Below are 16,644 nucleotides of genomic sequence, written 5' to 3' on the forward strand. Positions count from 1 at the left end.
CAGTAACTGCTGGCTTAGGGCAGACTGCTAGAGGAACCCCTGGTCTGATCCAGTGTGGTCATTCTTATGTTTGTTTGCTTTAAGAGCCCTGCCATTTTGATTTGGCAGTGTGATCTGTTGGGCTCCAACTTTACCTTACTAGGCTTTTCTGCTGCCAAAAACTTGCTAATGCACCAGGAGAGGGACTGTTCTTTATGGGCTTTAGGAACTCAAGTGGTGTGAGTGGGTTGCGCTCACCAGTGGTGCTGCCTAGCAGTTAATGTCTGCATTTCAGCTCTCCCATCTCCAGCATTCCTTGCTGGCAGTGACTCCAGTGGTGCTGTGGTCCTTCTTAGGGTAGGTAGTGACTCAGTCTTCTGATCAGGCCACCAGAGGAGTCATCACTCCCTTCTGGAGTAAGAGTCCCAGCAAAATACATCCAGGTGTAGCCCCACTTGAGGAAGAATCATTACCCCACCTCCAGGCCCCCCCATGGGTTGCATACCCTTGCCTCAGTGCTTGCAATATCTCTATCCCCAATCTCTCCATGAGTGGGTGATGGGTTCTGAGCACCCTTCATGGCTGGTTGGGAGGGAAGACTGGGCCTAAGCCATGGCTCTGAATAGTAGCAATACAAAGCATCAAGCAGAGCTGGGGGAGGCTGCCTCTCTCAGCTACTTCCTAACACTTACTTTCCCAGCCCAGGGCATGGCCATAGCCTCACAGCCAGTCCAAGGGCAGGGGCTAGTCAACTCTGAGGCTATATCTACACTAGACATAGATATTGATTCCAGATACACAATTTAAGCTATGCCAATTCTGTAGCTAAAATCGATTCATCTATGGTCAACTTCCATGTCTACCTGGAGGGCAGAAGGTCAATGGGAGCATTTCTCCCTTGGACCTTAGTCCTCGCCTCTTGCAAGGAAAACCTGAAAGCGTCATTTCACGTGTGTGAAATGAAACCCTGGACAATTGACTGTGTGTGTCAATCTTCTGCAGTAGTGTGGCTGTAGCTTGAGACTAGGGAACCCCTCCTGCATACCCACAGCCCCACACCTTTCCTTCAGCAAGGACTATGGCTGTGCCCTTACTCGATAGCTCAGGACAGATTCGTCCCTCCTCCTAGCTACTATTTTCCCCATTTACTGAGCTGTCTGGCTCTTTTAGACTCCTCCAACTCAACCAGGTAAGAGCATGAGTCTAGAACTGCTGTTTAACTCATCTGATCTATACACCCCAGCCCAGAGCATTCCATCCAATGTGCTTTGTGCACCTAAGCATGGCACACCTCTTCCACTGTAGCCTAACAAGGTTGAGACAAGGATATGCACCATAGTGAATGATGCCTGTCCTGCATTTGATGCACTGGGGAGCTTTGGGACACCTTTTCTCTCAAGCGCAGACATTTAGACAGCAGCACATCTATACACTATTCACCTTCCAATTTTGGGGTACATGAAGGATGCTGTCCCCATAGTACAATAAAAAGCCAAGATAACCTTCCAATGAACTGAATTTTCTTGTGTGAAGACTGCCTGAAACAGTAGCTCAGAGTTGTGAACTCCACTCTCCCATGTACATCTCATAGGCCAGTCTTCTTTACAGCCCAGATGAAACTTCACTGCCAGCGTTAACTATTTCACTGGTAATCATCTTAGCATATAGAAGAGAGTGGAGCCCAGGGGAGGGGACAAACACCAACCAGAAAGGAAATGCAGAGAGAAGAGAGAAAAAACAAAGGGGGAAAGGTGACCAGGGAAGGAAGACAGAAGAGATGCAGTGCTGGGTACCTACTCACCTCAAAGGCCATAATAAATAACGGTAACGACAAAGACCAAATTTTACACGTGACCTTCATACAAACATCATGTTGACCCTAAGCAAAGATTTGCTGTGGCCAGAGAGGAGATTGAAGTCTTAACTGTGTTACCCACTGGTCATCCCTTAAAATAGAACTCGGACATGGCCAAATGAATGCCCCTTCCCCGGTCTATTCGTGCTGTTGGTTCAACCTTAGCACCTCAGCTGTTTGCATTTTGTTGGCAAGCGACGTGTAAGGTAGAGGGAATCTGAGATGAGACTAGACACCAGCAACAAGGTTCAAAGAATGTCACTGGAAACCCTTAACTCCTCAAGCACCAGATGGGTTAGCTGGTGACTTGCCAGAAAAATCAACTCTGCCCCTGTGAAGGGGCATCGTTTGGGTTGTGAAGAGCTGTTGTGTGTCTAACCAAGGGCAAAAATCCCACTTTCCCTGAGAAACTCAATGCATCCCTCACCTGAAAGTCACTCCTGAAGCCTATGCAATAAACAGAGAAGAAAAGAAAGAAAACCCAGGCAGAAGCTATCCTGCCCATGCACAAACACACAGCTTCTCTGTCAGATACGGCTTTGAAAAGAAAACTTGAAGAAAAAAACCCTTCCCTTGGTGCTACAAAAGCAACAGATACAATTACCTCAACCGGGAACACCACATTGATAACCAGATGTTGGTCAAGAGTCCTGCAAACCAACCCAGGCAAGCGGACCAGCCCCAGAGGTCTCCATCTCAGACTAAGTCTACAGCCACTTTCTGGCTCCAGGATGTGTCGAAGCGCAGCAAATTCTGGCCCTGTAGAGTGCCAATGTAAACAGTGTCCCAGCGCTGTTGTCTGCTCCCCTCATGGAGGTGGTTTATATAGATTGCTGGGAGAGCTCCTCCCAAGTGCCCCTGCCCTCGCCACGCTTTCTCTTTAACACCCCGCTGCAGCTGCACTTTAATTTTAGAAGCACAGCCAAAGCCTAAGTCCCCCGCTGCTCAGCTCGCCGGCTCAGGGCTTGAGGTACTGTGTGGGACATGGAATTGTTCCCTCCAGCAAATCCTCATCACCATCTACGGGGGACGTACCTGAATGAAGTGCCAGGCCTGGTCTGGGAGGCCATTTCTATCGATAAATGTTTTGTGAATAGGTACACTGATAAAAGCAGCGCTCTGTCGCACAGCACTGCGTGCCTGACGTGAAGCAACACCCTACATCCTGGCATCTTTTGGTATTTTTTCATTGTAGAAACATTTAAAATATTGTGCAGCACACTGCATTTTGTATTTCTTTAAAAAAGTTAAAAAGCCTCTTCCAGTCATTCTATTTACACAACATACAGCTAGAATCGTAAATAAGCAAATGCTGTGAAAGGGCAAAAGTATTTAGACTCTTCTCAAGAATATACCAAAGCAAAGCAAAAGTTGTACTTTTCAAAGGATCAGATGTTACTAAACTCTCGCACCCTGGGGTAAAGGCTGGCAAAATCTGACCCAAAGTAATCCTCTAAAATTTGCAGACTTAGGCTCCAATATGGATGCTTATCTTCAATACTCAATTGTTTTGCTTGGTATTATAATAAAGTAGAACCATATATTTCATGCAACCAACCTCATTTATTGAAAAATCCTAATTTTATTGCCTTGTTTAGTAACATCTGTTTGTTCGAACAAACTAATTTTTTTTCCATGAAGCAAAACACAAGTTTTTCTTATAAATAGTATAAATTATTTTATTTACAGAAACTTGTTACAAAACAAATAGACTATATATTTATTTTTCTTTTAAATATCCAAAGTAATTTTTCTATCCCATGACATTTGTTCATGAACTATACAGCAGCCAACATAAAGTTCAGCTGATCAGATGCTCTTGATTATGTATACAAATTATCAAACTATTCACACATTTTACACAGGAGATTGCTTTTTAGAACCAGGCTCAACACTGAGCAAGAGTCTTTCGAGGCCTACATTCACATTGACATTATGTAGTGCTCTTTTTTAAATTATACTTAAAACATAAAATATTTTTCACAAAATGTAAAAATGATTTTATGCTCAACAGTGAAAAGTTAAGAATTTTTCAAGCCCAATTCCCTCCCCCAGGACAGAATGAATGAGAGACAACAGATATTCCTTGGCAACAGAACTCAGAGGAAGACAACTGCTTTAGAAATGACATACGGAAATCACACTTTTTTAAAATTCTTTTAAGAGGTACTTATCTGTTTTTTTTCTTTTTGTGTGTGTGTTTTCTCTGGAATACAAAGTATTTTAAACATTCTCTGTTTCTAAACTATATTGTTTAAGAATGACTAACCAAAAAAGGAGACAGTGCTGCAAATTTCTGTTTGGAAAAAATATTTCACCCTTGGCATTATTTTGAGATGCATTATTAATGGCCTTGTTTTAAAACTTTAAGTTATTCTTTTTAAAATGCTTTACAAAAGTCACCAGCCTCCAGCATTTTTCTTTTTCTTTTTTTTTTAACCCCTTCTAATTAAAATTTTAGAAATATAGAGGTGGAAAAAGCAAGCTCCGAAATTTCAACTGAACATTCAAGTGTTTTAAGGAGAAGCTGTCTAAACAGTCCAAGCTTAAAACTAGTTATATCAGGCACTTTCAGTTTTTCCATTAGTTTTAAACCACAAGAGACCCATACAAATATGCACACGCGCGCGCGCGCGTGCACACACACACACACACACATACACACTAAAAAAAGAGAAGCAGAGTGTCACTTAACTAAATGTAGTCTTTTGGGAATCAGGCAACTGATAAGCAATGCCATCTCGACTGTTTAGGCCCCGATCCTGCAATCAGATTCTCCCAGCAGACCTCTGCATGATTCTGATTGCAGGATCCTGACTTTAGTTTGTATGTATCCACTCCCAAGACACTAAAAGGGAAACAGCTTTCACAAAACAAAGGCATCCCTTTAATTTGCAAAGTAGGCATGTTACTATTAGCTTGGCAGTGAACCACTTCAAATTATAAAAAAGGTATTTGCTATTTTTAATTAATAAATAAATACTAGATGATCTCAATTGTACCAAAACTGGATATAAGAAAAGAAGACCTGTGCAAAAATACATATTTAAATATGTACAATCAATTAACAAAATATGTCTTCTGAAATAGGGATACTTCAATATTTATAATAGAACAAGAAATTCCAAAATAAAGATACAAAAGTATGTTTTTGTATAATTCTTTGTTCATCATTGTAGCGATATTTTAGGTTAAGAAAACTGCAGGAGTCATAATGAGAAGTTGGTAAGCCTATAAAAATTGTCTCTCTTAAATTACTATGAAAATCTGCCTAGAAACAACCCAGACAATGCAAATTCAATTTTGCAAGGTAAATTAATTTTAAGCATCCTTAATTATTTACAGTAAGAATTATAGGAGACAATAAAAGCTTCAGGAACAGTGTTCCATTTAGAACAAGGATCTCACCTGTAATATTTAAGCAGGTCTGTGCTCAAATGCAGATGAAATTTCAGATGTCCTCACTTCCTAGTCCCAGTAGATTAAAACTATGAGCCCTAATGCAGCTGCAGTTAAAACCTGGTCCTACGTGAAGCACAGTGATTAAATACTAACTTTCAAATGCCTGCATGGTTTTGAATAAATTTTGGACTTGCCATTATGCATTCAGATCAACACAATTTTTGCACAACTAGAGATATTTCACAGCTTAAAGCCACAAGGGTTGTTTAATACACATTTCTGTCTGTTTGAAATGTAAGAAAGTCTATCCAATCAAATTGCACTTGTGACAAACATTTAGGGGTGAAAGCTCGTCCCCTCCCTCCCCGACTGCTACGGGGGCCAGAATTTCACTCTTGCTGTGCAGGAAGCAATCCCTATTACGTCTTAACTCTTTGTTCCTGAACTATAGTTAGTTCATGTTTGCATAATAAATGTCTAAAGTGTTTTTTCTTTGTGACCTTTCATAGAAACTCAAAGCAAAAGTGTCTGCATAGAGGCTTGCTGTTATTTTGCTGAACATAATAATTCTGCAGCAAGTTCATGTCAACTTGGAAAAGTGAACAAGTAACCAAGTACCCGCTGCTCTTAGTGGCTTGAGATTCCCTGATGTACAATGTGCCACCAAAAGGGGGGAGAAGAAGGCAGGGCTGTGTGAATAATTTGACAGGCTCAGATTGTCTGATCTCAGCAATATCCGGTGCCCCTTTAAGGCAAAAGAGTATATTCTTGATTTATAATTTATTTTCCTTTACTTCACCCCCTCACAAAGGTTCAAGTAAAGTCTCAAAATTCACTGGTAAAAAGCTTACTGTAAATATTCAGCTTACATTACAATGGTAAAGCCCTTTAGAGAATTTCATTTTTGAGATGTTTTAAAACAAGATAAACTTTCTCAGGAAAATTGACCACCTGGACTATAACACAGTAAAGCCTCTTTAGTCACAAAACATCAGTATCTGAGAAAAAGATGATAACCCATACACTTGGCAACTGCGTTCATCTTTAAATGCACTGACTAGCAACTAGTGCAGCATTCTGAAACATCTTCCCGTGGGTACCTGAAAGCATGACCAATGTTAATGCTTTGGTGACACGAACAAGGCAGAAACTAACTGAAAATGTTTTAGAAAATAATTCAATATTTTAAAAATTTAGTTTCAAAAGGGTTGTTTTATAGGCCGGAAAGTACAACCAACCTAATTCACCTAGTAGAGTTCTTTAGAGTAACAAAGGCTTCTGGTATACAGTATAGGTCAAAAATATGTTCTTTGGGAATAGTTTTTAGGTAATTTGCCTTTGTTGATTTGATACTTTTGCATTTAGATTTCCTTTATCAAAAGGAATTAACCATTTTCACTTTCTTCTGCAACAGAATCTTATTCAAAATAATAGTTACATTTGCATCAGACAAAGTACAACATTATTTTTATATGTTTGGTTTTTTTGAACAATGGCCTCGAACAAGCTGTTAAAAAGTTTTTGAAACTCCTGCCAGCTTCTTATCCAAAATTACTTGCAAAAGGCTGGGCAAAACAGACTAGTCAGTTTCTGAATTGTGCTATATTTGTGTTCTAATAAAGGAACACTGCTCTAAAAACACTAAAGCCATATTCCCTTTTTGAGGGCTTCTTTTCATTGTGCCTAACACACTGTACCCCGTCCGGAGGGGTTCTTTCAATTGACAGTGCCTCTTGGGTGGCTAATAACCTACCAAAGACACCATCCGTATAAAAAGAGTCCACAGTAATGGTTGTCCCCAAACATTCTTTTGCCCAGCCAATCTACGTCAATTAGTGGCAAGATGATGAGCTCCTGTAAGTAAAATCTCACAGATTTGTAGCAAGCAGTCCAGACCACTGTTAACACTTGTAAGAGCAATTATGTGGCTGAACTTCATCCAGTGTCCATTTACAATATTCACTGCTACAGACATGGCTTCAGGGAAACTCCTTATTTGAATGACAGTCCAGTAGATTTCCACACCTGAGGACCATGGGAAGCTGGGATAACTCAAAGGCATCTTGGAGTCCAGAATTCCAGATGGAGGTTTTGCTTATAATGAACGTTGTCCAGTTCCTTTCTCACCATGGTATATTCAGCTATCAAGGACGTGCCTTTGGCTTTTAAACAGAAAAGAAAGTTGTGTTAGCAAATCTGTAATAGATATAGTAAAGGCCACATAAGACAGTAACTTTATGGACAGCCAGAGAACATACTGGAGGGAGTTACACGACACCAGGTAGCCTTATTAACAGCCAGCTGGCTTGTTTGCAACTAGAATTCTAAGTTTCTGCTTTCCCAAGTGATTACGCTCTCCAATTACACACCTAACTGGCTGACTGGTATTGTAATCATGACAACAATCAGAAACACTAAGGTGTGGCTTTCATTCCTTAAACAGATACATTCAATTTAATTATTTTAAAAGTAGCTTTCTCTGACTTGGTTTGCTCAGTCGCATGAAAACTGTCAGGAAGTACCAAAACATGAAAATTCCCAGAGTAACATTGGGTGAACTATATTGTCCATATATACCAATTTCTTCTTCCTACTCAGCATGTATACCAATCAGCCTGCTACAGTAACTATACACCTGTTCTTTGGAGGAAACTGAAAATTCAGAGACCTAAGCAGCAAAAGATTCACAGGGAAAATATTTGAAAAGAGAAACAATCAAATAGGAAAAGATCTCTCTGCCTTTTACTAAAAAAGACTCTAGAATCAGCTAGTCAAATAACGGGGCACAACCTAAATGTCCTACGGTCCCTTCTGGTCTCTGTGACTATGACCAGCAGAATCACATGCAGTCAACAGGGCAAGGCTGTGGATTCTAAAGCTCATCTGTCAAGCTTACTTCAGTGAACTATCTTCCTTACAAAATGTCATACCTGATGAAGTAGAGAATTGTTCATGAGTCCCGGCGTCCCTGCGATTGCACTGGTGTGTTTTGCATGAACATTGTTCACTGATGGCATTTTGGCAACCTTGTTTGATTTGCTGCTGTTTACGCTGCTTGAAACAGGTGAGCACTTTCTTTTCTTTCCTATGAACTTGTCGAAGGAAGTATGCGAAGGTGAAAAGCTGCTGTGTGAATTGACAGTCAGGTCACTGGACTGATGAACAAATGGCCCTAAGGAAAGGGTGGAATCGCTACTGTTCATCATCACGCTCATTCTCTTTATCGATTCTGCAGGGCTTCCAGTGGGAGGCCCCCTCCCTGATTGGTCATGTTTCAGACTAACAGAGTTAGCTTTACTCGTCAGACAATTGAGGCCGACGCTGTGGGACGAAGCTGTCATTGATGAATGATAAGAGGTCCCCGAGTTTCCAGAGTTAACCACACAGTTTTTCCTTAAGGACTCTGTGGAATGAGACGAAGGTGCTAGCAGTGCGGAACTGTTTTTACGCTTCTTTCCTGAGCCGCCACTGCTACTGTTGCTACTGGTGCTGTTACAGTTGGCGCTGCTAACAGAAGATGATTCCTTAGGCTTAGAAGACTTGCTGGACTTCAATTTCTGAGGTTTGCTGGGCATTGGGGAAGGTACTGAGGAAAGCACTGTAGGTGTTGAAGGGGACGAAGACACTTGTCTTGATTGCATACTGCAGACAGGATCCACTGCACCCAGATTAGCAGGACTGGCGTTTAACGTCGTTCCATGTGATGGAACGGACTTACTGTTCAGGGACGTACAGGAAGGAGAAACCAATGTTGGGGATGACATAACAGTGGTGGGTAAAAGGAAACCTGCACCAACCCCATACTGGGACGTAGGCACTGAGCCTGTCCAATGCGGAGCACGGACAGACGCAGCATTGCTGGAGGCTGGGGGAATTTTCCTAGGAAAGGAAAAGAACGAATAGTTAATATTCTTTGTGCCGTGATACCAGGGAGCTGAAAGTGTCCCGCTTTAGAATAATTATACTTTGCATTTGTTCAATGCAAAAAATATTAACCTGGTCAAACCCTAAAACATTTTGATAAATTAACCTAATGACATTGCGAACTACTAAAGCAACAATGAGTGATCTTCCACCTTTGGTGGTCGTCTGTGTCGTTATTAACCTGTAATCAGAGTGCCCTAAATGTTAAGTCTGCTCTTCTAGGAGAGATTTTCAGAAGTGCTCAGCAATGACCCAACTCTGCTCCCACAGAACAAGTGAGCATTTTATGACTGACTTCTACACTGAGTTTTTTTTTTTTTTTTTTTAAAAATAGCACCCTCACCTTCATGGATCATGAGCCATGTGAAGACATCAAGTTACTCGGGGCACAGTGCCTTGAAGCAGTGACCTAGCGTACAAATGAGGCTCAAAGGCAGTTCTCAGCATTGACTCTGATGCCAAAACTAAGAGCTTCTGCAGAAGAGTTCTAGTGGCACCTTATAGACTGACAAATTTATTGGAGCATAAGCTTTTCTGGGCAAAGACCCACTCTATCATAAGCAACGAAGATGGCTACCCCTCCGATACTTGCAGAAGAGTTGTTTTGAGAGGTGAAGAGCAGGGCCCTCTAAGGAGGGTCCACGAGAGCTTTTTTGACACCCCTTCCTGCCCTTCCCGCCCCCCGCCAAAAAAGAAAAACAAAAAAGAGAGAGGAAAGCTAATAGAGAAAAGGCTCTAGGCTACTCTCACTGCAACAGACTATAGTGACTAGGCTGGAACTGTTACTTCCACAAGTCTAGGATACCTTGAGCAGTTGGAAATTATGACCAAATGGGACCTGGAGCCAGTCGAACAGAACAGCACCCCAAAGAGAACACCTGGACTAAACAAATCAAGTGTTCATGACACTCCTGGCTCCATAGCTGACCACTCTCTCCTGCTCCCAAGTCCCCGTCTATGGGCACAAACATCCCCTATATGAACACCTGGAACCACACTGTCTGGGTCCAATAAGACCCTTCTTAGTCTAGGGCAGGGGTCAGCAGCCCAAATAGCAAGAAGAGCCATTTTTTTTTTAAAGTTCAGTAAAAAAACTCAATAATTCAAGAGCCTCAATGCATGTGAATGAGAGACGCTCCTTAATAAATAATGTCAAACCATACTTTTTGTAACCCAGTTTTAAGAGCAGTGCACACACAATGATTTGTAACGTGATACATGTTAACTGCAGGACATTCAACATTTATCCAAAATAATCAGGAAGGATTTTTTTATTTTTAAATTTGGAATTATAGCATCAGGAGCCACAAAGAAGTCCTTAAAGAACTGGTTACAGCTCAGCTACAGGTTGCAGACCTCAATTTGTGAATACCTAGATACTGACAATCTTGAGGGTTATTCAAGATGAGCAAGATGTCAAATGCTTTTTCCTAAATTGCACATTGAGGCCGATGTAGACTACATTGCCAGCCTCACACCAGGCCCCCTCTCCCAATTATTTCCACATAACCTGTCTCAAAGCAAAAATTTTAACATGATTTACCCATTGGTGAAAAATGTCTGTGTTCCCAAAACACGTTCTGAGGAAAATCTCATATTTGAACATCGGTATAATTAAAGTTAACAGGCTGAAACACAAATCGGGTTTTTTTTCCCAAATCAGAAAGAACTGCAAGGCCCAAAAATCTTCAGAAAGGAAAATCCATGAAGTCTCAAAAAGCCATGCCAAATGCTGATTAACTGTTACAGGAAATAAACGAGGCATAACTGGCCAGGCGGTAGCACCACTGAAAAGGATCAAGGAGTTGCTATCCTCTTTATAACAGCCTGTAGCATATCTTAAGAATGTTGTCAGGTCCTCCTCTACTCTTCTAGTCTCAGTGTTAAACGTGACCACTAATCTTATGCCTTTTTCATAAAAGGTTTAGAAAACATGATCTTTTTGTTGCTCTCATCTGGACTCTGTGAAAGATATAGAAAACTGGGTAAAATATTGGACACAATACTCTGAGGTCTCACCAGTGCTGAGCAGGGCAGGACAACACTCCTGTTAGTACACACTGCAATAATATTAGCCTTTGTAACAACCACATCATATTGCTAACTAACGTTAACTTTATGCAAGGCTATACTCCAACGACCTCCCTGAAGTTAGGACAAGAAGATTCAGCAATAGATGAGAAATTAGGGGAAAGATAACTTTCCAGTTATGAGGCTAGTTAAGCACTGGAATTGGTTTCTAAAGGAGGTTTTGGAAGTCCTGTCATTCGGAGTTTTGAAGACCAGGTTGGACAAACACCTGTCGGGGATTGTCTAGACTGACTTGGTTCCAAGCAGTGCAAGGGAGTGGACTTGATGACCTCTCAAGGTCCTTTCCAGTGGACGTTTCTATGACTGTGACTGACAAGTTATTACAATTTACCACAAGCTACACTGCTAAAAAAATTTAATGTTACAGCTAAAATATTAAGAAGAGCTATACAAGAGATATAGAAAATAGAGATGGGATGAAAAGATCCATCTAATTTGAGTGTAGGACATGGATTCTGAATTAATGTTTGAGGATGAATGAAAATTAGGGCTTGAAACACCAGAATTTTACAAACAGCTCAAGAGATTTCATTTCCCTGTCCAACAGGAAAGCTCAAGTTGTCAGCCATCATATTGCTTTGCAAAGGTTCCAGCGACTCCCAGCTCAGCACATGATACAAAGAGAAGAGACCTGTGGATAAAGTTTTATGAGGAGGTAAAAGTACATAGTTTCCAGTGAGTGCAACTCAATCCCTCCAGCTCTCTGGATGATAGCTAAAAGGGAACGACTTCTCACATTTGCCATGTTACTGAGAGGTGCTAATTTAAAAAGAGGTGATAAGAAGATTTGCAGTTTATTCAGAAAATGTCTTAGATGAATTATTAAAGCAAGGAAAGCTGTTTTCCCTCCAGATCTACCTATCTGAACAGCAGCAATAATAAAAATAAAAAACCCTTCAATTCTACTCACTTCCACATCTGAGAAGTAAGATGCTTGTCCACCATGAAGTTAAGTGCACATCGGATATGGTTCCACCGCTTATCAAACACGTAATAACCTCTTCCAATTTGCCGGCTACCAAATGTGCAAAACTGAAAATACATATTTATTTTGGTGATTTCTTATTTTAATAACAATTCCTTAAATAGTAAAGTAATACACTTAATTACAAGCCAGTAAGATACAGGAAAAGTCTAAGGACCTAAGATGGAACACACGTACATTAGGACTTTGATCTTTATGACCTAAAATATATATTCATGTGCTCAAATAGCTCAGGCCCAGCCTGCAAGGAAGGCCGTCTTTCTCCCTCAGAGATGCTGCCAACTTTAACTGGAGTCACTTTGATTACAGAGAGAGTAGTAGATTTTTTTGGAAAGAATGTTGAGTTTGCAACCCACTCTCACGCATACTGTAACATTTGGGCTATACTGCAAGGTCTACGTAAGCAGGACCTGAAGTTTATGGGGAGCTACTTTTGTTCTGAGACTTTTGCATCTTCTTTTGAGACAAGCTGCCGGTTTTTAGGGGAATTCTTTTTAAAACGTTATTAAAGGCAACTCGAATAAGATCCACATTAAGCAGAGGATAAGATGTGCACTATATATCTAAATACATACTTGTTAGCTCTCTACAGAAAATGCCTGCAGTTATTTAAAATCTGTTTTAATGATATCATTAAAAGATTTAAGAGTTAAATTAGGTTACATGCACAAGTATTTCAGTTTCTCTTGTCTGTTTTGCTTTTGGAAACCTACCAACAGCTTCCAAGATTTTCACATTAGGGCCATGTTACTGCAAGCCATAATTTCTATGCAAAAATATGGTTAGCTAGTCCCACAATTTAAAAATTGATAGAATATTGAAAGCATTACTAAACCATACCACTAGTTTGCATGGATCAGTTCCATGTCTACCCTCTTCTCAAAACATTTTAGTGTTTCCACTCCCACCTCCAACAGTTGTGGCATTTTGATTTCTCTTATGTTACAGTGGACGGAACATAGAATATGTTCTCAGAGCACATTTATGCTAATAACTATGATTAAACCCTTCCTGCCTAACTCTGTAACAAACAAATTTTCCTGTGGTCTGAGAACATTTTAGTGAACCCACCATAAATACAATAAAAAAAAACATAATTAAGGACTTCCCAAATGCAGACCCAGTATAAGACTTAGGAGAAGTTTCACTTGGAACATACAGCAGCTGGCTGAGGATGATGACCTGAATAACGACAATCCAGTTTTTCAACATGTTCTTCTTTCTCCTCACCCTCTCCCTCATCGCTGGATAAACGAGACGCTGGCTCAGCGGCAGGCAAGGGAGGGTGTGGAGATTCATGGACCGAAAGAGAGTCAGTAGGGGCATTTCCGCTGTGCTGGGCTGGACAGCCTGGAGGCCTTGACAAGTAAATAGATTTAAAAGGTGTTACTGAACAAAGCCAGGCCTGGAATTCTTTTTCTTGTATAGAAAGGTGAAGTTTTTAAAAACAGGGTTTCCACATTTTCCATTCTGTCTTAATACGTGTCTCTCAGGATTTGATTAAACCAGTGATGGCTCACAACTCTCCTGGAAAAGGAGGAATCATTATATCCATTTTGCAGATGGCTAAGACAGTGATTGACATGGCTTGTCCAGGCCACACAGCAAGTCAGTAACAAAACCAGAAATAAAAACATCTAAACCCAGATCCCAGTCCCCAAACTCTTCTACTAGGTATTCCCAACCACTAGACTTTTAGTTGTCCCTTCTTCTCCCCTTCAAAACTGTCAAAATTGGCTCTCTTATTTTTTTTAAAGCCAGTAAACCTACTTGTTAAACAAAGCTCTCTCCTTCACACATGATCCTGACTGACTGCTAAACTGGATGCCTTAAATGAGTTTACTGTTCCAACAACTTCTTCACTTTGCATTCACTTCCTTCTTTGCTGTACTCCTAAATCACCACATTTCTGTTTATCTGCGTCTACCTTGCTGAAACGTCAACATTGAGTAACTGCTACAGAATGGAGCTTCATTTACCTCCCGGGGCCACCTTGCCTCATGCGCCTTGCTAAAAAGGGCATGATACATCTTTCTGAAGACTTAGGCTAGGTCCACACTATGGGGCAGGGCACATATAGCCAAAGTGTGGAATTTTTGAGCGAACAATCACCTACACAGAGTAAGAGCTCTTGGGTTGCAAATAAATCTACATCTACCACTCACTGCCACTGATCCATCCTGCTGCTCACTATACTACTTTCACACTTGCTGGATATAGAGATTTCACTTACCTTGGAAGACTGGGAGGGTGAGGTTTGGGTTTATTAGGTACTAAAGGCTTTGATTCTGTAGGAGTAAGTCCATGAGAATTTTGGTGCAGCTCCTGGGAAGTTTTCGAAGGGGAGGGATGTGGTTCCCTGAGAGGGGGCATCTGCTGATGATGATCCGAATGTCGAAGCAATTCCTTTTCCCGGGTTTTGCTTTTGTGCTCAGCTAACAACAAATCAAATCGTTTCCTTCGGCCCTGTACAGCCCTCCGCTGGGTTAAGGAATGTGTCTGCAAATCCAAGCATTCAAATGCTAAGCCAAGACAACTTGAACTGTGGAAATTAAACACTCCAAAAGATACTTAACGATTCTAGAACTGAGTAAATAAAGCAGGAGATGAGTTTTACAAGAAGCTTAAAGATGGCCTAATGGGTTTATATTCCTATTTGACAGGCCAACAATAACTAAAGAGGGTCAGTGCTCCTTAAGAAGGTATGGTCTAATAAGCCTCGAGTTTGAAATTCAACCCTTTTTCAATGTCTCACCTTCATTACTAATATAAGAATGCTACCCAACTCTTTATTTTAAATCATGAAGCACAGCACAAGCTCTTCTCTTAGGAGAAAAATACCACTTTTTGGCTACGTCTACACGTGAAGCCTACATCGAAGTAGCCTATTTCGATGTGGCGACATCGAAATAGGCTATTTCGATGAATAACGTCTACACATCCTCCAGGGCTGGCAACATCGATGTTCAACATCGACGTTGCGCGGCACCACATCGAAATAGGCGCTGCGAGGGAACGTCTACACGCCACAGTAGCACACATCGAAATAAGGGTGCCAGGCACAGCTCCAGACAGGGTCACAGGGCGGACTCAACAGCCAGCCGCTCCCTTACAGGGCCCCTCCCAGACACACTTGCACTAAACAGCACAAGATACACAGAGCTGACAACGAGTTGCAGACCCTGTGCATGCAGCATGAATCCCCCGCTGCAGCAGCAGCAGCCAGAAGCCCTGGGCTAAAGGCTGCTGCCCACGGTGACCATAGAGCCTCGCACGGGCTGGAGAGACAGCATCTCTCAACCCCCCAGCTGATGGCTGCCATGGAGGACCCCACAATTTCGACGTTGTGGGACGCGGATTGTCTACACGGTCCCTACTTCGACGTTGAACGTCGAAGTAGGGCGCTATTCCAATCCCCTCATGAGGTTAGCGACTTCGACGTCTCGCCGCCTAACGTCGAAGTTGGTGCCGCTACTTCGAAGTAGCGTGCATGTGTAGACGCAGCTTTTATGTTTATTTGTGGGAATAGTGAGTTTAAGACAAAAAAAAGATTTTTAGTAACAGACATTAAACATAACAACAATGTACAAGTATTGGCTTTTGCAAATTCTCATAGTCCTGACACCTACTGCAAAGGAATAGTTCTTAAATCCACAAAGAAACACAGTGGAAGGAACAATCACAACCCCAATAAACGAACAACATTCAGAAGCAGAATGATACTGTATCAAGTTGTTTGATTCCTGAATGATCCTGAACGCCCACTAGAGTTAAGATGTGTAGCACAAAATCTCGATGCAGTGGGATAAACTAGTTTAATCTAAATTCATCCCCAAGGACTTACTGTCACACAGTTTGACAGGTTCAGTAATTTTTATTTAGTGTGCAAGTAAACAAGCCTATCTCTGCCAAGTATTAAGCTCTGAAAAAAATATATGAAAACAGTACTTTGAGGAATAAGTAGAATGGCAGGAATTTCATGGGATGCTCTTATTTTCTTTAAAGCTTTTAGTTTATTCCCCTACAGATTACAATCCTCTTTTAGAAACTTGAAACTTTGGGAGAACAACAGCTGTGTTTTCAAGCAGGCATTGCCTTCAGGTTTTCTCCCCTGTTGTCATTAGCATCAGTTAGGTTAAGGCTTATTCTGGATGTGGTTGATTTGTTAGGTAGCTGATGGTCCCTCTACTGGCAGCACAGCTGCTGTGCAGAAGAACAGCTAAGTAGTTCAGAATCACACAGGATTCATATTTTTACTTTCTGTGACTTTTCAGGGACATGTGATTGCTTTTGTTCAAACTGATGTTTAGAGACAGAACTCAACAGAACTCAAGATGTTTTGTGTACAGTTTGACCTACTACACAGAGACTCTTTAGATAAGGATTTCTCAGAAAAAGAATTGAAGAA

The 16,644-nt window shown here is 41.2% G+C and overlaps 1 protein-coding gene across 7 annotated transcripts in view; it reads right to left on the bottom strand.

The window, feature by feature from the left end:
• Window positions 1-3,388: 3,388 nt before the first annotated feature.
• Window positions 3,389-16,644, bottom strand: part of ATXN7 (ataxin 7) — a 148,980-nt gene continuing 135,724 nt past the window's right edge. For all 7 annotated transcript variants that reach the window (XM_075004944.1, XM_075004949.1, XM_075004943.1 and 4 more), the window contains 5 exons: window positions 14,470-14,735; window positions 13,396-13,594; window positions 12,162-12,283; window positions 8,167-9,115; window positions 3,389-7,398 (listed from right to left, as the gene is read on the bottom strand). In XM_075004944.1, coding sequence (XP_074861045.1) covers window positions 7,381-7,398; window positions 8,167-9,115; window positions 12,162-12,283; window positions 13,396-13,594; window positions 14,470-14,735 — 1,554 coding nt within the window. In that variant the 3' untranslated portion in view covers window positions 3,389-7,380. The remainder of the gene's footprint in view (window positions 7,399-8,166; window positions 9,116-12,161; window positions 12,284-13,395; window positions 13,595-14,469; window positions 14,736-16,644) is intronic.

The sequence above is a fragment of the Carettochelys insculpta genome, chromosome 11 (assembly GCF_033958435.1).
Source record: "Carettochelys insculpta isolate YL-2023 chromosome 11, ASM3395843v1, whole genome shotgun sequence".
NCBI classification, from domain to species: Eukaryota; Metazoa; Chordata; order Testudines; family Carettochelyidae; genus Carettochelys; species Carettochelys insculpta.